We start from the raw sequence: 20,916 nt of genomic DNA on the forward strand, positions 1-20,916 counted from the left end.
ATTAACACACTTCCTGAACTAGAAGGCAAGCTGTTCAAAACTAATAAAGTATAGATACTATACAGCATTCATTAAAATTTGAGGACTCATAGAACTGATTAAACCAAAAGGGTTTGACCTTACCTTTAACCACATACAGTACCTGTCCAAGAGTATCATTCAGAATTCAGTGCATCTTCAATACTTTAAAATAAAAGGAGAAAGGACGATGACAAGCACTATCATCTTCAAGCTGAAGAAGCACAACGGAAGATAACAGATCTCTTTTCTTTTTATTGAGGAGAGTCAAATGGGCTTTCCATTTTTAGAAAATAAACCAATAACAATATTACAAATAATTAAATTGTTACATCATTCACAGGGTTACAGTCAATGTACATTTATACAGAGAACAGGCCTTCCCGCTTCAGTCACAGTGGTCTGGGCCGGCAGTGCGGTGTGTGCTCCATGAGGGGGCGCTGTGTGGACTGGAGAAAGTGGAAGGAGGACGAACGCTGAGAGGGAGGTCTGTAGGTTGGGGGGCTGTTGTGATGGCCACGGCTGAGAACTGGGCAGATGGACATTGGTGGGTTTACTGTCAAAACAGCAAACAGCAAGGGGAGCTCTTTCACTACACAAAGGCAGGGGGGCCTAAAAAAGGAAGCCATTCTCTACATAGTAGAACTGCAAAAAGCACGTATCCACATGCAGCCACAACCAGAGGGCGCGACAAGACGGACCGAAGCCAACAACCCACACAAAAAAATAAACACTGGCTCAGCTTGTTTTTTATGTGTCACACAAGTACAGTGCTGTGGGCCACCATTCAAACTGTTACAATGGCCTCGAGAGCAAAGGTTCCCGAATTCCCCTGTTCTCCTTCCATCCGTCTCCATGACCCCCTTCCCCACACCCAATATGGAGGGATTCCCATCATCTAAACGCTTGTCCCAATTAGTCCTCACTCAACACCATCAGCCGTAAGCACCATCTTTGACAACACTCATATCAGATGGCAATTCTTACATTGCTATTTATAATAATAATGACGGCAGACAGAATTGCGCTTACACTGTCTTAGAGGCAGGTTAACATGGCCAATGATTTCTATTATATACTGTACACTGCTCTGATGAGTTCAGAGTTTATGAGTGGGTGATCAATGAAGATGGACTACCGGCATACTCCTAATATTAATCCCAGACCAGGTTTCTCAGAATGCCATCAAATCCTAATAAAAAACCCATGCTGTGGCAGACGACAAGTCTTGAGGGATTCTGAAAACAACCTATTTTCACACTGGGCAAACAACAGCCCATGGTGCTTTTTTTAATAATCAGTGGCATGTCAGACTTTTATTGACTGACTCAAAATTATTAATAATCATTGTAATTTCTCCTCAAGTTTCACAGCACATCGTCGATCGATACTGCTCATGCACACTTTAGGTGATCCTCCAGAGAACTTTCTCTCACCACAACTGTCTTATTTTATTCCTGTACAGACACTCGGTATCATGTGCTATATCCACTCATTTCTAAACTGACGGAAACAACTGCAATTTAGCACCATAAAGTCTTGTTTTGAAAGGGATCTCCCCAGTCAACAAAATTAGTGAGCTAATATGTGCACTATTCACCTGCTTCAATGAAAGATAACCAACCTGGTTAGCGGAAAGAGAATCCGTTCACAACTGCTTCGAAAAGGTATACTAATCTATGAAGAACTGTACAATGTTTATACCTTCATACCATTAAAGCAGTAGATTTTCTGTTGAAAAGGACAGATGTGTATCATGCATTTGAGAAGTGATTTCCAAAGAGAAAAACAACAGATGTAAAAAAAAAGTTTGAAACATTTAATCTGTCCTTTGTACATTACAATATTTAAAAAAAAAGAAAATGCTAGTGTTTTTATTAAGAGCTTTAGAGCAATTTACAACCTGGACAATGTATTGGCCATTGTATGATTCCTTTTTGAATGCACTTATTCATATACATTCAAAAAGATGAAGTCTTTCTCACTTTTGGGATCGTGCTTTAGCCAAACTGTTACAATTGAAACATATTGTGTGTAGATCATAAATCTGCATTTTCTGAGAAACGTCAGGTGGCAAATTCCCCAGTTTTTATTTTTAAACTCATCTTCATTCAAGAGCAAAAGCCCTCATCCAGCAAAGCCTTTTTTTCCTGGACTTCAACATACAGTACGCACCAGTAACTTTGTAACAATTGCGAGAAAATCCAGCGATGTGTCACAATGTTTTCCTCTGTTTTTCATTGTGCTGCAACCCTTGCCAGGAAAAGCAGACTTGAAATGAATTTTCTCATTTTCATCTAGCTGAAAAACGTTAAAACTGTAACAGTCCTCTGTGTTTCTTTGAAGTCTAACTTCTGTATATCACACATTGATATGCCATTGGAATTAGTTTTCTTTCAGAACAAAACTAGGGGATTGGCTGTAAGACCTTGCAGATATTCCAACTGAAAATGCTCTGTCCATACAGTGCCTCTCATTTCACAATGTATCTTGACAGAATGTGTAGGAGATAATGCACATAAACATGACAAAAGCCAAATATTATCCATAAGGAGAAACACAACTAAAAAGAAGCACCACCATAATGACAACCCCAGAAGGGAGTTGAAATTAGGGAGGTTCAATGATTTCATATTTGTAATAAACCTGTTTTAGTGTATCTGCTTTGTACTAACAGAGATTAATCAGTCCTAGACAATACAACAAAAATGAAGAAGCTGGCTCAAATACATTTTTAACATGCTTCATTTGAGAATAAAAGCCATCTTTTCACTTTATACAGAAATCTTATGTTCTTGGCATCCTCCATAAAAAAAAAATGCATTATAGTATTGAGCTGCTATTTTCTCACTGGACCAATTCTTTAGCTGAAGATAGAACTTGTTTGGCAGAATTCGATGTATTGCACTTTTGTTTGCAATATACTTGCAGTTTGAGATATCTGCTGTTGTGTTTTCAATAAACTGTTTTTTTAATTAAAAACAGACAGAAAAAGCAGCCGCATCCACTACTGTCCATATTAAGTGGCCATTGTAGAGAGCACCCTAAACTCCAAAAAGAAAATCAATGCATCTGCTTGTTGAACAGCTCTCATGGTAATAGCTGATGTAACTCTGTGGCAAAATCAAAAAATAAAATACACAGCAATGAGATCAACTTGCAGAAGCCATTGACTTTCTATAAATGCCACCCACTGAAGTGTGCAATGCATGCTAACTAGAAAACAAGAGCTCTGATTCAAATTCTAAACCAGAAGACCCATAATTTCTTAAGAAACAGACAGCTGCACAAATTGTAGAAAACATATGTGGTCTTGTAATAAAAAGCAAATACTGTATATCCACATGAAGGATTATAAATGAATTATTTTCACTATTGCAGTACTTTATCCCAGCGATTATGCTCAGAAAATTATAAATGAATTGGCCCCCAGTGTTGTAGCCTGTAAAATGCAATGTGCTGCTCTTGTCTGCAAATAAGCACAGGCGAAATATGCAATCTGGAGTGCAAATGAAGAGTTAACCACTTCATAAATTCATAACTTCATAACTTGAATGCTCACAGCTAAAAAAGAGCAATAGATTACCCCAAAGCTAAAAACTTCGATCACCTGAGTTCTTCATAGGTGAAAGAACAGTTTATACAGATACATCCAGAATAACCTAGATTAACTTTAGAAATCTTTCAGTCATTTACAATACTGTATGGGGAGGTACGCACCTCTCTCATGAGGACCTTTACATTTAGAGCCACCATACAATTATAAAGTTGCACAAGAAGATTAAGTTCTTTTACTGCTGTCAAATAAACTGAATTTTTACATCACCCCTGGAAGAAAACCAACTTCAAATCAAAACCACAGTTTTCTGAGATGTGAGCTATCCACCCTAATCACTGTACAGTACCAGCTCAAAACTGGGAAAAAAGGTAAGGAAAATACCCTGGTATTCTTGGACGAAATCATGTATTTTGTTATTGCAAATGATACTGTTTCCTTATAAAAAAAAACAGCCTGCATTAGCAAGCTGTGCTGATGAAACATTCTCGCATACTTTAAATGCATGTTTAAGAAAAAGCTTTACTGTATATATTGTATGTTTTGATGAACTGGGGTTGGGTTAATTCAGCCCAGCCTGACCCACAACACCAGCAGCAGCCTAGCAACATATTTCTGTGAAATCAATCTTAATGTTGGTTTGTAACAACAGCAACTTCACAGATTTTCTCATGATTATGGTGGAAAAAAATAAATGTTTGACAGAAGATGTAAAAAGGGAACACATAATTGTTTCCGGTTCTTACATTCTGACTGCATTAGAAGATGATTCCAAGGGTTGATCTAATTTTAGAATTACAGAAACAATATATATGTGTCAGCCAGAGGGGCTGATTGAATTTTATCTGTTCAAGGCCTTTTGATGCAAGCATGACTATATACTCCTATTTAAAAGCTGTAAATGACCTAAGTGAGAGAATCTACACAAGCAGCAAAGATGATCTCTCATCTTTCAATTCTGACTTTTAATTTCCTTTCAAGATATTCTGTTTAAAGAAAAATGCATCATTTTAAAATACTTAAAAATACGTTAAGTAATACTTAATATTTTTTAAAGTAATTATGATAAAATCATAATTTACCCAGAGGTTCTGTGCACTGTGCAGCTTAAAAAACAGCTTTTTATAATTATGTTCTGCTTTTATAAATTTTATGGGGGGAAAACTAACTCCACTACAGCACTCTAATATTAAGTTATTTTTGATGTATCCAGACCTCTTTAGAAACTCTCTTCCAATTTGAACAGTGTGAACCAGGTACCTTATTAGAATTTGGAAACAGTGTGGCAAGAAGATTCAAGTCTTACCTTCAATAAGAAAAGTGCAGTACAGAAAAAAAAAACTATGGGAAGAATCCAGATTGTATGCATCCTGGCTAACTGAAGAACAATCAAGACATTTCGAAAAAAAATACAAACCAAATTTAGCAGACTTTTTCAGGAATGATAACACATTAGCAATAGAAGGAGGTTCAATAGTGGATGCTCAGGTTCTTTCTATTTTACAGCAGGTATCACTACCTTGAAGTTAAATTCAAATAAACTGAAAATAAGGTGTAATAACACAAAAGACATGGGATAATACTGAAGCTGGAAGGATACCTGTCTTTGAACCACATGGGTATCCACTCACAAATCTTTATAAATCCAAAGATGTGAAGAATCAAAGCAAATGATGATATTTTCCAATATCTGTAGTGTATATGATGAGCAAAAAATAGAAAGTTTGTAATGCAACAACAAACAAACCATGCATTAACACATGAATCAGGACACATGGTAAGATTCAAGCTGTGCAACCGATATTAAAGATATTAAAACATAAATCACTGAACGGACTGCTGGATTTCAAGGTGTAGATGTAATTCTGGGGCAAACCCTGGTTGGTGTGGGTAAATTTGACAATTACCATCACCCAGAGCAAATGACAGAACCTTTCGCATAAAAACATTCTGTACAGTCACTTGATCCTTTCTTCTGATACGTATCTTTGAGAACTGCCTGAAAGGGGTGATGTTCATTTTCGAGTGGGAAGCATTCTAAAACAATTTTGGAAGAGCTTGTTTATTCGATTTTGGAAGCACATACTGTATTCACAGAACTTTACAGAGGATTTTTGTAGCAAACCTGCTGGGGCCCAAAACCAAGGTGAGGGCCCTGATAAAATCCAAATTTCAACCCACTCAGTCATTGGAAAATTAGAACTCCTGTACTTGATGGCGGCTTCTTGTTTACCAGAGTATTGTTTTCACTGCCCAATGGAAACTTGCCATTGAGTACTGATCTACTAAATTGCAATTGGCAGGTGGGTCAGAGTTCTGATTATACGCAGACATAAACCAACATCGCTTGGCAACCAGCATATCAGGACTACCCCTGTTTGTTGAGGTGAGTGGGGATCATAATCCTTCAGATTAATATTGTTGGACTTCTTTAAATAAGCGTGGTAGGCTGTTATCCTTCAGTAGAGAATTCTGATGGCCAAATCAGATAAGGTACCCTGCTGCAAATTCATTCCTATCTCACCCTGAAGAAAGCTCTATCAGGCACTGGGGTTTTTGAAGACCTTTCGCATAACAAGGATACTTCAGGATGTACACGGAATACTGAACTACAAAGAACACAGCACTCCTGCGAGCACCTGATAGATTAGACCAAGCGAAAACAGCTTGAGTCCAGTCTTGCTTGTTAAAAAATATTGAATGTTCACTGTTCAAATTGTCTCATCCCTGAAAGTCACAGGGTTAGTCTTTCATGTTTCCCTCAGAATTATCTCAGAGGCTCGAGAGTTTGGGATTCTAGTGTTCTTATTTAGCTACAGCAGAGTTTGCAACCTTCTGATGTTTCCTTTCATGTACCAGTAAGGGTCCTTCATGTTTTTTCAGTTTTCAGTGGCTATCATTGTAATGGAAATCCTCCACCATTTTAATTTCAATTCCCGACATCCCACAGCTAAAACGTACTCTAAACACATTAACAGTGGCATCTCTCTGTTCATCTGCCAGATTTAAGTGTAATTAAAGAATAAGAAAGACAAGTGATTAAAAAAAAACACTGGAATTCTCTGAGCAAAAGGTCTCTTTTTGCTTAAAAAGAAAGAATAGCACCATGGCTTTGTTTTTTTTTTCTAAAACCACCAAACAGGTTTTTGATTTTCTTTAAATACACATTGAAAAAATCTCCTAAAAGTTAAAATCAGTTGAAAGGCAGGGAAAGTTCTTCCACACAATGTTTTGAGAGAAGAGTAGAATTTATCAATTAATGAGGCAAATTAACCATTAACTTTTAAAACTCTGCATCTCCACAACATACTGTAATGGGTATTCTTTCTTCTTTTTATACTGGGAAGATCCCACTTTAATATGGCAGCTTACTGTATATAAAAACCTTTTGTTTTTGTGCTGGTATGTTAAAGGCAAGAGCCACGATCCCCTCACTGCCTTACAGTGTTGCTGAAGACAAGTCTGTAGTGTATGGACCCTGTTAAAAACTGATCTTACACATTTCCTTCTACTCCAAATCACCCCAGATCTAATAACAACCCTCTTTCTCCTGCCAGCACCCTCACCATTAAGAAAGGTGCCTAAAGCATCTGAACTCCCTACCATGTAATCTTATGATCATAACAACGGTATATAAAAAGTACCCTACCACCAAATCTGCAAAGACTGTCCAACCTTGGTAAAAAAAGGAACCGTCCTCTAAACTATTTCAGTCAAATTACATTTCCGTCATCATTTGTGGTAATAAAAATCCTAATGCTTCATTATAAAACATTTGTTTTTTTAAAAAAAGGTCAAGTTACTTAAAAAAAAACACAAATAATAATCAAAGAAAATGAAAGCTCATCAACACAGTGTTCTGCAAAGTGTTTTGAAGCCAAGCTCCCTGTGAAACCACTCCTAACACAGCATGCTCACAGTCTAGCTCCCTATCTGTAGGAGCTACCTTGTTGTGTGGAAGCCATAGAGGCCCCAAAACGGACATGGTAAGGTTCAAAGCAAGAACGGGAATTCATTCTATATCTCGTGAAGACCAAAAATATGTGCACTCAGGGTCCTTCTATGTAAACAATATAGGAAAAGAACACCCAAAACATTTTTATAAGTCTCTGGAGAAAGCTGGTATGATGGCATTAACGTCACTGAATCATCATGTTATATTTCAAAAAACAGTTTGAAAAAGAAAAATATTAATATAAGCAAACAATAACGCTTCCTCTCATCCCCACCCCCCAAAAGCACATCTTTTTGAACCAGTTCATCAAATCCTGAAATCGTACTGTAGCCAAGGTCCAGCGTCGGTCTCAGGCTGCCTGTAAGTGATGACATCAGCAAGTGTCACGTGTATCTGATATGTACAGGTTGATGACATCAGAGGTACAAGGGAGGGTGTTCCATTTGGCAGGCTGTGGCGCATTTAAAACAAAGGAAGTAAAATCCGGAATCCGGAAAGATGAAATGAAGCAAGGAAAAGATTTATCACAATTTCCACACTGTCAAAGAGAACATTTAAATGTGAGGAAAAAGAAAAATCATTTTCTGTTGTTTTACAAGTATTTTTCCTATGTAAGTCTCAGAAATAGCTCAAACGGGCAAGTCCTGCCGAGAGGAGGCTCATTTCATGGTTTGAGGGTTCCACAATATTTTTTTCTGCTCGCGGTAACAACCGGGGCATCTTCTTGGTCCTTGAAATTCTTCCATGGTTTCTCTTCAGTTTCTGGGATTCAGAAGAGGAAATGTCATCTTACATTTTTTAAAGGCTTAATAATGAAAGCGCAAAGTTCTCAGAGCTGCGTAGTGTGTGTTGGTTGTGTGAAGGGGTTGGATGGGGTGTCCCCAGTTTCATTTTGTCTTCTTGTGTGTTTTCTCTTAGCCCTTTTAAAGGGTAGCCTTTTCATTCAGTTCTGTATGCATACACATATATATAATCTATATATATTTCCTCAGGTTTTAATTAGCTTTTTCTTTTTTTAGTTTTTCTTTAAAAAAACAAAAAGACAAAGAAACAAACAAAACAAAACCAAAAAAAAAGAGAAATAAAAACTAATGACTCGATCTGCTTAAGTTCACCGTGAAAGACTTGGCTTTGACAGTCGGCCTACTGTCTTCCTAGTGTTCTGTGCTGGTTGTCAAGGAGATCGGGCTGGGCAAAGTCTTCTTTTAGGGCAGAACGAAGGCTTGAGGAAAGGGAAGAAGGAGAGGATGGGGAAGGGGTTGGAGGACAGGGGGACGTTTGAAAGACAGTGTCACAGGAAGACCAGGCTCAGGGTCCGGCTCCCCCTGTTCTTAAGGTCAAACTTCCACAGACTGGATTTGGTTCATCTGGGCTCGCATCATCTGCACACTATTGAGAATCTTCTTCTGGTGGCCTGCTAGCGTCACGCCCACTCGCAGAATATCACTGCAAAGAGAAAAGGGCAGGCGAGACAAAAAAAGTCATTTTGAGCTGACTGGTTACTACAAAAAAAAAACCTCTCAAAGTGATAGTTTACCATTTTCTCATGTTAAGCAAATTGTGAAACAGACTATTAACAAAGGTAGTTACTGTATGGAACATCTGGCAATCTCACTTCCAAATTGAAAGGATGCCCAAACGGAGATTAAATCAACGTGTCTAGTTCCAAATTTAAATTGGAATAGGATTATTACCCTTTTTTTCGTCTCACGGAGGTAATTGCACAATAGCTCAAACTTGATTAAAAAATACTTTTCTACATTTACAGTGTATTATTTCTTGTTTACACTTCTCTTGTAACCAGTGAAGTAACAGAAAGAGAATTCCAAACAAGTAAAAACACAACACTGAGAGTTGGATTTCCTTAAGAAGCAAAGATCGTGTTCTGATGTGCAGACGCTGAGTGTATTTACAAAGCACAACTGATTAAAGATGGGCACAGGAGTCTCTGTCTTGCCATTTTTAGGAGAATTTCACTTTATTAATTATCCCAGTGATCAGGTAGGGAAAGTCATGCACTTACTCCATAGTCATCTGGGAGACCACATCAAAGCTTGTGAATTCAGCATTGGCAAAGTTTTCTTTGTACTGGCCCATTTTGATAGCATCTAGCCACTCATCCACAGTGTTGAAACTGGAGAAGTCAGGGACACTGCGGTCCAGCAAGGGGAGATGAACACTGAAAAGAATAAGAATGGGGTCAACAACCAGCACTTTTAAAGAAGACATGCTACCAACAGTGAGACCAACGCACTCAGCTTTAGTGAAGAATTTACATCACCTACTTTTTTCACCTTATATTATATTATATGTATATTTATATTTAGTTCATATCATATCATGTTTTTTGCTGATTCATTTTTGTTGAATAGAACATTTGCAAGGCACCGACAAAGCAAATCTATAGATTACCTATAGAAATGTTTGAATTGAGAATTGGGACACTACTATAGAACACTATATAATATACACGTCTACTATTCATAATAATATTGCTTTAATTTTGAATGTTCTCAGATGTAAATGCTTAAACTGACATCTATAACTCTTCCTTAAGAGTTAGCATTATGTTAACTTGTTTCTTGTTTATGATTGAAGGTGCTTGCCTAAATGAAGACTGGCCGACTGCCCCATTAAATTTACCTCAGGCTTGATGGAACACGTATTCCAGCCAAAAAATGGGTATTGAGCACATTGCCCGAGAACGAGTGAAAGAGCAACATATATTTTTTTTTTCAGTGCTGCACATTTCCGAAAATAATGTGTAACCAGCAGGCTTTAATTACTAATTTACTTCATAACCAGATATTCTCTTGCTGAACTTTAAGTAAGAAGCTATGTTTTCCACAAATATTTAGTCAGCACATACAAATCTGAAAAGTGGAAACACACAGGAAAAAAACACATCAAAGAATGTTCTCTGAGCAAAAACAAAAATGCAAAGGAATCTATAAAATTCAGTAATTTAGCTCTCCAAAAGTTAAAAACCATTGTTTTTTAAAGCACTGAAAGTGGCCTATATTATGTTTGCCTCAAGAATCCACCAAAATAACAAATGTGACAAGCTAATTTGTTTTTTACATACCCATTTGGCACCAACAAAAACAAAATGTATGGCTCAGATACATTGCGCCATATGGAAAAGAAACATGTAACCAAAGTATTTGACCTCACATTAAAAATAGTGTTGTGTCAGTCATTTTTTTTATGAAAACCAATTTTTAAACCTACGAGCTTGAACCCATGCATCTGTAACCTAATTAAAAGCACATTTTAAATATTGCAGAGTTAAAGTTTTTGTTTATGAGGTTGAAAGCCCCAGGATGGAATTGTTTTAAAAATTCTGCTGAACGCTGGAGTCCTCTTCCTTATTTTATTAAAACCAGCAAATAGAAAAAAAAAATTAAATGGAGAACATGATCTGAAAAGGCACTGGAAGCATACATCTCATTCATTTACTCAGCGATCCAGTTTGAGCAATTGGTACCAAATGTTTGTATCTTTCAGGCTACTTACAGTATGTGCCACATGATCTTTAAAAGTGATGCACCTTTTAAATCATGCGTTTTCACTCTCCCTTCCACTCAAGCAACAGAAACCTAAGAAATTCTGTAAAGAAATGCCTGACCAACACACTGGAGATGTATGTTCAAAAGGAAGCTCATGCAAACTGTGTATGTTTACTAACTCACTAACTTCACTATTATTAAGAGATTAATAAGTTGTTTTGAAATTGTAATGGCTTCAAATATGATAATCGTATAGGTTCTCGTTAATGCTTTACAAGATACACTGTTTGTGAGAAACACAGTGCTTCTCTAGTTTCACCACTAATAAGTAAAATCCCTGACGCAGTTGCAGCCTTCTTTATTTGCTGGTCTCACAACAGACTGAATGACATTTCCTGTGTTATTTGCACTATCTGCCAAATTTGTGTGCATCCTTGAAAAACTGTGAGGTCCATAGATTTAAACAGCAACAAAATGTATGCGGACGGACGCCCCACCCTCTCATTCCTCTGTTACCCACTTCAATTACAGAATATTTCCTTATGATTTGTATTATTTTTGGAGTGAGTAACCCTCCCAATTCAGGATCACCAACTGTATGTGACTGAGCTTTATGATTGCAACTCCTGCACTGCTCAAAAAAAGCACAAGACATGTGGACATGTTGCTATCACACAGCATGACAGGAGAGATAGTGCTGACTGCAAGATTGGAATGTCTCTCACTGATGTCACAGCAAACCTACAGATGCTAAGCAAGCAACAGGAGATTTGAGGAGACTAATCCCAACTCTGCCCTGGCAATGATCAGTGAATTGTGTGCTACCGATTGAGGAACTCCAGGTTCAGCAGGCAAGAACCTTGTGATCGACAACATTATGTCCACAGGGCTCAACCTGCTTTCAAATAAATGCCTTTACTGGTTTGAGCACTGAAACAACAAGGATTTTTGTCATATTATTTTTACAGGCCCATTTCTCAGAGAAATTGACCCCATTCATTAATTCCCTCTATTGTTGTGTTACCAGGGAATAAAAAAGTCCTGTGCTGTTCTTCTGCCACCACCTCCACGACATGTCATTGTACAACAGCTTTCAACCACCCCTGGCTAGTGAGGAATAAACAAACGAGTCTGGTGGATTTTAACAGAAAAATCTTGTCATAGGATGGAATTGGTTAAATCCACACTTGATGAATGTCATGTGAAGTTCAGGACACCAGAGTTTCAAGGGTTCCTCTGCGAACTGTACATGATGAATGCAGGCTGGATTTAGGCCATGTGCCGCTGCATGCAATTCCTGTCAGCCAGCTAAGTGATTGAGAGTTAGTGAAAGTGATAGGGATCAACAACAATGCATTGTCAATGGAGCAATCAACAGCACAGCTGCCTTGTTCCATTGCTGCCTGTGACTATAATCAGTGCAAGGAGGGAGACAGTGTTTACAAACATGCCTGGTGTCATTCAGCCCCAGAGACCAGGATTTACCTCAAGCTTTAATCTACAGCTAGCTCTAAGTATGTGCACCAGAGAACAACTTTCATATAAACTAGAATTTTAACCTCTAACAAAGTCAATAATTTCTCTACAGGGCCTCATTCCTGGTGTCAAAAATTTACCTGACAAATAGGTTGTGCTTAGCAATAAATTATTTTTTTCAGAGGTGTTTTAGCCTTAATGAATCTAAAGTGTTTAGAAAAGCACTAACAGAAGACAAATATTTTTTTAAAAATGCACGTTTTCACAATATAGACTAACTTCATTTTTTTCCTAATGTGTATTTCTGAGGAAGCCGATTGTTGATGCTCATACCTCTTGAGGGTTTACAACACGTACATTAAAAGTGGCTTGAAGATATGAAGATTGTAATTATTTTTGAGCAAGAAAGGACAAAGGTCTTTACAAATAACAGTTATATTACTATGTGATTTCTGTTTTTGTTTTGCTTTTGCACCGTGAGCTCATTGTAGTACACCCAGATATGTCATGAAAAAGGCAAGGCTGATCCTATCATGAGAAAACTATCCAGCTCACTATCTTTTTAGAAAACACTTTGGCAAGAAGGGCAGCACAGCACAGGGGCACACTAGCTACCTCGCAGAGCTTAGGGCTCTAAGTTCAATTCTGAACCTGGGGTTTTATCTGCCCATTTGTACTGTATGTTCGTGTAGGTTTATTCTGGCTGCTCCAGTTTCCTCTCACAGTCCAAAGACATGCTAATAGGTTGATCGGCTTCTGGGACAATTGGTCCTGGCGTGAGTGTTTGTCAGTGTGTGTGCCCTGTTATGGACAGGCCTCCCGTCCAGGATGTATATCCCCCCCAAAAAAACTCTGCATTGGATAAAGCAATTACAAAATGGATAGACTGATGGAGTTTGGCAAGAGTCCAGTCTCAGTACAGTTCCTCCTCCCCTAGTCTTACCCTGACGACAGAGGAGTCATGGCCTTCAGGCTGTTGGGATTCCGGATCATCTTGTCCAGTGTGTTGACAATCTGTCCGAACTTGGGCCGGTTGTTGCGGTCCTTCTGCCAGCAGTCCAGCATGAGTTGGTGCAGGGCGCTGGGACAGTCCATGGGGGGTGGCAACCGGTAGTCCTGCTCAATGGCATTGATGACCTGTAGAGGACATCACACAGTTTGAGGACCAGCAGCAATGAGAGCCCAGCTTAACCGTGTTTTGCTTTCCATTTCCTTCACGTCATTTAAATGAATACCATTGCTTCCATTAATAATTTGATAGCTTCAGAACGTTACGCATGGTTTGAAACGGCATCAGTCTATAATTATTACTGATTTTTGTAATACTGTTTTGGTACTATAGATTTCAACAGCAGTTTATTGCCTTTTCCTTGTAATTGAAAATCCTCTCAACACTTCATTTAGATGAATGCGAATCTGAACAGTTAAAAGAAACCAGAGGGAATGTGCCTGTCTGCAAGATATCTGATACTGTAACATGTTTTGCTTTAAAACATCATCAGTGATTTCTTCTACAGAATATGAAGAGGGCATGGAAGAGTCAAAGTGATCGTGCAAATTTTATAGTTTTCTGTCCAAAGAGATATATAGTACACTATGTATCCTGTATTCCTTGAAACACTGTGTGTACAGTCTTAATCAAGAAACAGAATTAATTAGTTTAACATTTACACAGCATTCCTGCCCACAGATTCTTTCATTTCCTTTGTTTAAAGAACAATAAAGCAAATGCTTCTGGGAAGTCAAGGATGTGTTGGATCGTACACAAGACATTCTATTGATTCAGCCACTTCATGAATAAACTATGATCATTATCTCAGGCTGAAAGAGACATATGAGTCTCAACTTGCCAAGTCTCAGAAACCGATTAATCACTCCGACACCTCTCCTTTCCTACACCAGCTCATGCAAGTGTGCTCAATGTAAACAAACTAATACTGCTCTTTGAATTCTTTTTAATTAATAGATGTGCATTGGGAACTGTATTGGCGATGTGAGACGAAAGCAAGCTGGTCTCCAAACAAACAGGATGTGAATCAACGCTTGGCTCCAAAAAAGGCTAAAAAATAGCCATCTTTAGATGAAGCTAATGGTATCTGCATTTATATACTGTATATATGCCTTACAGGCATAATTGAGCCTGAAATCTGCCTCTGAATATTATGTATACAAGTCTAGATCCTTGCATATGCTGTGCTTAAACCATAGCTTGTTTTTCACTATCCTTTGGCCTTTCAGAAACGACAGAGAAGCTTTTTTCTTGTAATTCTTTTTCCACTTTAAATATCCCTTCTGCGGTCATTTCTGTGGCATATACTGGCTAACAGTGGTTTTTGCAAGCATGGCAACTGCAGTTTTGTAAGTTGCATCATTCTGATTTCAAACAGAAAAAAAAATCCTTTACACTCCCATTACCAGTATTAGCTAAAAAGAAAAAAAAAGACAATGCGTTGTTATAACTGTTAGGAAAGAGGCAAAAGCTGCTAAGCTTTTAAATTACAGCTTGTATATTAATATACATTTGCATATAGACACTTGAAGCAGATCCTCTGTGGGCAAACGAGAAAAGTTAATAGCAGAGAAAATTATACTGCTGCTCCTAGCCTCATTAATTGTGTGATTACTAAACTTCATTCAACTCAAAACCAATTGCATTAACTGATGTTAAACGAAAGACCCACTGGGAAAAAATTATCTCGATTCATCAGTTTGATAAGTGCAGAACTATTGGGTTTCTCTAATTATATTAGCTTTCCTAACTTCAATTTTTAATCATCATTGATCCAGTTATTTGCTTTTGCTTTTATAACCGACTGGGATCACTGACATGAAAGCTCTGTTGAAATGAAAGCTACATACTGCACGCTGCTGTTTTAAGGTATGTATTTCTGCGGATGACACACTTTTTGACAGATACAGTTACATATTTTAATGAAAGAACTGTGTTATAAAGTAAACAATGGCACTTTACGAAAACTTTGACTAGGAAATGGATGGCAGAGAAACTGACATCATAATTAGCCAGCAGCCAGCAGCCCTCTCACCCTGCAAATCACAACTGGCAGCCCACTGAAGTTAAGCAGGTGTGAGCCTGGTCAGGACCTGGATGGGAGACCTCCTGGGAAAAACTAAGGTTGCTGCTGGAAGAGGTGTTAGTGGGGCCAGCAGGGGGCGCTCACCCTGTGGTCCATGTGGGTCCTAATGCCCCAGTATAGTGACGGGGACACTATACTGTAAACAGGCGCCATCCTTCGGATGAGACGTAAAACCGAGGTCCTGACTCTCTGTGGCCATTAAAAATCCCAGGGCATTTTTCGAAAAGAGTAGGGGTGTCCCGGCCACATTTCCCATTGGGCCTTACCAATCATGGCCTCCCAATAACCCCCATCTATGAATTAGCTTCTTTACTCTGCTCTCCTCCCCACTGACAGCTGATGTGTGGTGAGCGTTCTGGCGCACTATGGCTGTCATCGCATCATCCAGGTGGGGCAGCATATTGGTGGTGGTGGAGGGGAGTCCCCATTACCTGTAAAGCGCTTTGAGTGGAGTGTCCAGAAAAGTGCTATATAAGTGTAAGCAATTATTATTATTATTATAAACTATAATTCCTATATACTTTTTGAGAAATCATGCAGTGTCCATTGATAACTACCATTGATGCAAACCAGACAAGCTCAATTGGTAATACATTCTTACCACCATGACAAGGTGCTTCAGAACCATCAAGATTCTAGCTTGAAAAGTACACCAATTATATTTCCAAATGTTATTCTTGCACGTGATCTTGAAATAAGACATAAAAGAGGTTGGCAAGTGAAAAGCTTTTTGTTGCATGTACTGTACTTTTGAACAGAAAAATAAATTCTCAAATGCTTACTTTCAGTGCAAAGCATTTGGAAATATATTAAAATTTTAAGATGCAATTGAATTGAAAACAGGAACTTACAAGACCCTTTGAAAACATTGTGCAAGCCCAATTCCTTGTATTCTGAGCTTAATCTTATTTTATAGAATTCAAATGTCTTAATCTAAAAAGTAAAACCGGTAGTTACAAATCTTTTCTACATTGAAAAAATAGATGATTGAATGTTTGCCAGCTAAGCAAGATATTTTTTGTTTTAAGAAGTAGTGACGATTCAGCAGTTTCTTTCTCCATGGTGTCATCTCACAGTTAGACAATAGACACACTAAGCGCCTCTACCTTAAATGTCAACAGCTTTTAGTAACACTCATCACTCTGCATATATTAATTTAGAGATGTTAAAAGCTTCCTGTGATTACACCTTAGTCATTTACAGAATGAAACATTACTTTGCAAATATTTATTGCGAAATACACATTTCTGCAAACAGAGAAAGCTTTTAAGCAAATTATAAAACATTTCTCATACATTTGATTTAGAAGTGTCATTTATAAATCAAAAACTGAATTCTGAAATAAACAACACTTTCTGGTGCTTTATTTGTGGGTTACTGCTACTGTAAGGAAGGACAGGAAAAAACTGAAAATCAGAGTGAGAAGTGACAGGACATCAATTATTGAACAAGTACTTCTTGCCTGTCATTTTAATTACTTTGGAGGTACCAAGGGCCTAATTAAGTTATCCCATGATAGTAACACAAAATGCATAAATGTATGGGGGATAATATAAAGGTTAATTTTTAATTGACAGCCCGGAGACCAGCACGCACGAAAGTGAGGCAAGGGGAATCCAAAACGTTATTCTAATAAGTTAAGGAAAGTGAGACACATTTTGCATGGCAAGACCTCTGGCAGCACATTAAAACCTGGCTCTGACCTTTCATAAGCTTTGGGGACACGTCTCTCCCAACCTGGCTGGGCCAGGAGTCCTCCTCATGAATAACAGCATTCCAGAGGGCTCATTATAGCTTGGCACATTCCAACACATCTCCTCCTGACAGTAGTCACTTATCTCAGGTGAACCAGTGGGGCAGTGGGGTGCAGATGGTCTTGGGATCTTAGAGACTTCCGACATCAACCATTCACCTTCATCTGACTGTTACTTCATTGATAGCACCACCCTTCCCTCTATCCTGCTGCTGAGTATTTTAAATGTGTGTTCCTCATTCAGGTTCTTGCTTCTCCATGTTCCCTATGTCCTTTTGCAAGTATCAAACATTCCCACCTGCTCAGACACACCATCTATTTTTCTCTTAGGTTTTGGATAAGGCTATCAGGCATACTGTAGCTTTGGAACAAATATTTCCTATTTTTTAAGCTAAGAATGGGATATTTCCATTAAAATTGTATGATTGGTGAATCGTAACTGTTTTTGATTATGTCAAAGTGCCTGGGAACAAGTATAAGAGAATTCCAAGTATAAAGAAAGAGTAAAACTCACAGCCTCTACAGCCAAAATGTGTTTTTTTTAACTTTTCAGTGTAGAATTAACCTCTAACTGTTCCTTTGTGCAGCACTCCAACTCAGCTGTTCAATTATTCAAATGGTAAAGAGATGGGATTTTACAATCACACTGACTACAATCGTTAAGTCAAAAATCATTTGTTTCATCTATTGTAAAAACTCTATAAGCTAACCCTTAGCTATGTTCAGCAGTCTGCATTTCACCAAAAGTAAAAGAAGACCATGCCATTATAGTTCAATTTTTTTTATGATACCTTCACTTTGTAGAATCCATTTATGTTTTTTGTGACATGTTGTAGTAAATTAAAGCATAATACCTCTTTAAACTCTTGAGATTTTACGAGAGTTTTTGAAGGTAATACGAGAGAGGACTAATTTGAGTCTCTTGAAAGTTCAACACATTCCAGTGTACTCTTCATTACTCAGGAACACTAGGCTCAGTCTTACACAGCTACAATTAATATTCTTAAAAGCAGAGCAGGCCTAGACAGGTATAAAAGAGTTTTGCTGAAAACTCAAAACCAAGTCAGTTAATCTTTATCTGAACCTTACTGGTCTAAAAACTCTCTAAACTGCTAAAGTAACCAACTACCAAACAAGGACACATAAATCCTAAAAAAAGGGTGTAAAAAGCACTAGTTTAAAGCCACTAGTTACATGCTAGTTAGTTAACACCTCAGAATAGAGAAGTTAAAACACGCATCTTCTCTAATTTGCTTGTGCTCGTCATCATTAGACTGTGTTACATCATTAAATAAATTGGATCACAGCATGATTAGTGTGAAGCGTTAATAGATGTGACCCACAGACAACAGCTCGTCTTGGAAGGCCTACATGCAAGGCCTACTGAGATAATCAGTTAATTTTGGGGATATTGTTTATGGTGAAGAATAAAACAATCCTTATAACTTTAAATCCTCTATTCAGACAGACCTATCCTAAAAGCTATCTTCAGCCACTAGGTGGTGTGTGTCACCTCAAACAAAAACAAAACATCTAGACAAAAAGACTTACCAGCATTCCTTATTAATCTTGATAACTTTGCGTCACCTCTCTAAAACACATTACAACATTCAGGAAAATAAGCTATATGTTTATTTCTCCTACTTAAATATCAAGAAATGGCCATTTATCTTGCTTATATTTCTTTTTTAAATTGCTTCAAGTTCTCAATACACCATTAGACCTTGTACATATGCCAGATATTGGAATACTCACATCCTGGTTGGTCATGTCCCAATAAGGTCGCTCTCCGTAGGACATCACCTCCCACATGACTATGCCATAGCTCCAGACGTCGCTTGCGGATGTGAACTTCCTGTACTGGATCGCTTCAGGAGCTGTCCATCGGATGGGGATCTTCCCTCCCTTCAGCCAAGAAAAAGCAGAGGAACGATTGCATTTTTCTGTTTTTATCATGGGATGAAAAACACCACACACATAACCAGCTGAGACCAAAAAAAGGAACTGGGAGAAAAGTCACAAAAATGTCTGCAGCGATAACATTAAAAAACACTTTCTCTGTAAGCAAAAGGAGAAAAAAAATAATCAAATCAAAGTCAATGATCCTAACACCTTCTACATTTTCCACCACGCAGCCTATGAACGACGCAGTTGTGTTCTAAAAGACATACAGTAATAAACAGTTCTGCATTAAACCATCTTTCTTGTCAGTTTAGAACCCTAATGCACAAATTGCCAAGAGATTTTGGCTTCGAAGTCTGCAGAAGAAAACGCTGTCTTTTTCTGCAGTCTGCAGTGCTCACCTTGTTCCAGGAAAACCTACATGTTAGTGGAGTCAATGTAAGGGCCTCTACATGATCCAGCCTGTGCCGGATGGTGGCAGGAGACAGGGTAAGAAACCCACAAGAGCTGGGCACTAACCAGGGCACTGGTATAGGTCGGGTCTGAAGTATCATCCTCCAGGAAGCGGGACAGCCCAAAGTCGGACACCTTGCACACCAGGTTGCTGTTGACCAGGATGTTACGGGCAGCGAGGTCTCGGTGCACATAGTTCATGTCAGAGAGATACTTCATCCCAGCCGCGATGCCACGTAGCATTCCAACCAGCTGGATCACTGTGAACTGGCCATCATTTTGCTGAAAGAACAAAAACAACCAACATCATGCTAGGAAAAGGCAAAGTCAACTAAATTATAAGGCTGAAAGGGCTGCTTTTATAATTGTATTTGGACTAAATAATCACCAGATTTCTGTTTTTGATAACCACTGAAATGTACATTAATTTTTTTTTCCTGTGCCACTGTGCTTTTACAAATTAAATATTGTAATCATTATAATTAATAATGATGGGAAGTAATAGAACATGCATTTATTAGTACATATGCAGTAAAATGAGCAATATCTAATTTTTATCACTTCAGTGAAAACGTTTTTCTTTCTTGGCCTCTAATGAATGAACTGGGACTATTGTTAGAAATGATCTGGGCTGTCTTGGCTCCCAGTTAATCAACTGCTGTGACTTCTCTAGTACCTGTAGACTCATCATGGTATTATGGAAAAGGTCATGCATTGCCTCCAATTGGTGTTGACCCTGCTGCAATGATCCAGATAGAAAGGCACACTTTGAACAAGACTAAATAGAACAATATCCAGAAATCAACACACTCAGTATGATAATGTCATTTATTCTGTTATAAAGACTGGGTTTAGCAGACTTCTCAGGACTTCTCTGAGTTCCTTTTGATCAAAGTTTGGCATTTCACTGTAATTTTAAAAAGCACAGTGATTCATGACAGTTTAAAAAGCAACATCACATTTTTTATGTCACTTACTTATTTTGTACTTCTTCAAAGATGAAGATGGAGCCTTTCAGTGTACAATGCATTAGCATAGCATAGTTTTATGGGAGAAGTAATAATTTCATCACATATTCTCATAAGACGTCCTCTGTAATGGGATTTAGTCTTCTTCTGACAATATAGTGCCACGTTTTTCAAGGAAAATGTCTTTCCTTACCAAAGTCTTCATTATCCATCTTTCTTATGTGATGATAT

The 20,916-nt window shown here is 38.1% G+C and overlaps 1 protein-coding gene across 4 annotated transcripts in view; it reads right to left on the reverse strand.

Annotated features, from left to right (window-relative positions):
• Positions 1-253: 253 nt before the first annotated feature.
• Positions 254-20,916, reverse strand: part of LOC148642018 (ephrin type-B receptor 2) — a 201,596-nt gene continuing 180,933 nt past the window's right edge. For all 4 annotated transcript variants that reach the window (XM_088616782.1, XM_088616780.1, XM_088616781.1 and 1 more), the window contains exons 12-16: positions 19,784-19,999; positions 19,118-19,267; positions 13,458-13,651; positions 9,553-9,708; positions 254-8,975 (exon numbers count right to left, since the gene is read on the reverse strand). In XM_088616782.1, the coding sequence (XP_088472908.1) occupies positions 8,867-8,975; positions 9,553-9,708; positions 13,458-13,651; positions 19,118-19,267; positions 19,784-19,999 (825 nt within the window). In that variant the 3' untranslated portion in view covers positions 254-8,866. The remainder of the gene's footprint in view (positions 8,976-9,552; positions 9,709-13,457; positions 13,652-19,117; positions 19,268-19,783; positions 20,000-20,916) is intronic.

Source organism: Lepisosteus platostomus, chromosome 23 (genome assembly GCF_059453375.1).
Source record: "Lepisosteus platostomus isolate fLepPlt1 chromosome 23, fLepPlt1.hap1, whole genome shotgun sequence".
Lineage (NCBI taxonomy): Eukaryota > Metazoa > Chordata > Actinopteri > Semionotiformes > Lepisosteidae > Lepisosteus > Lepisosteus platostomus.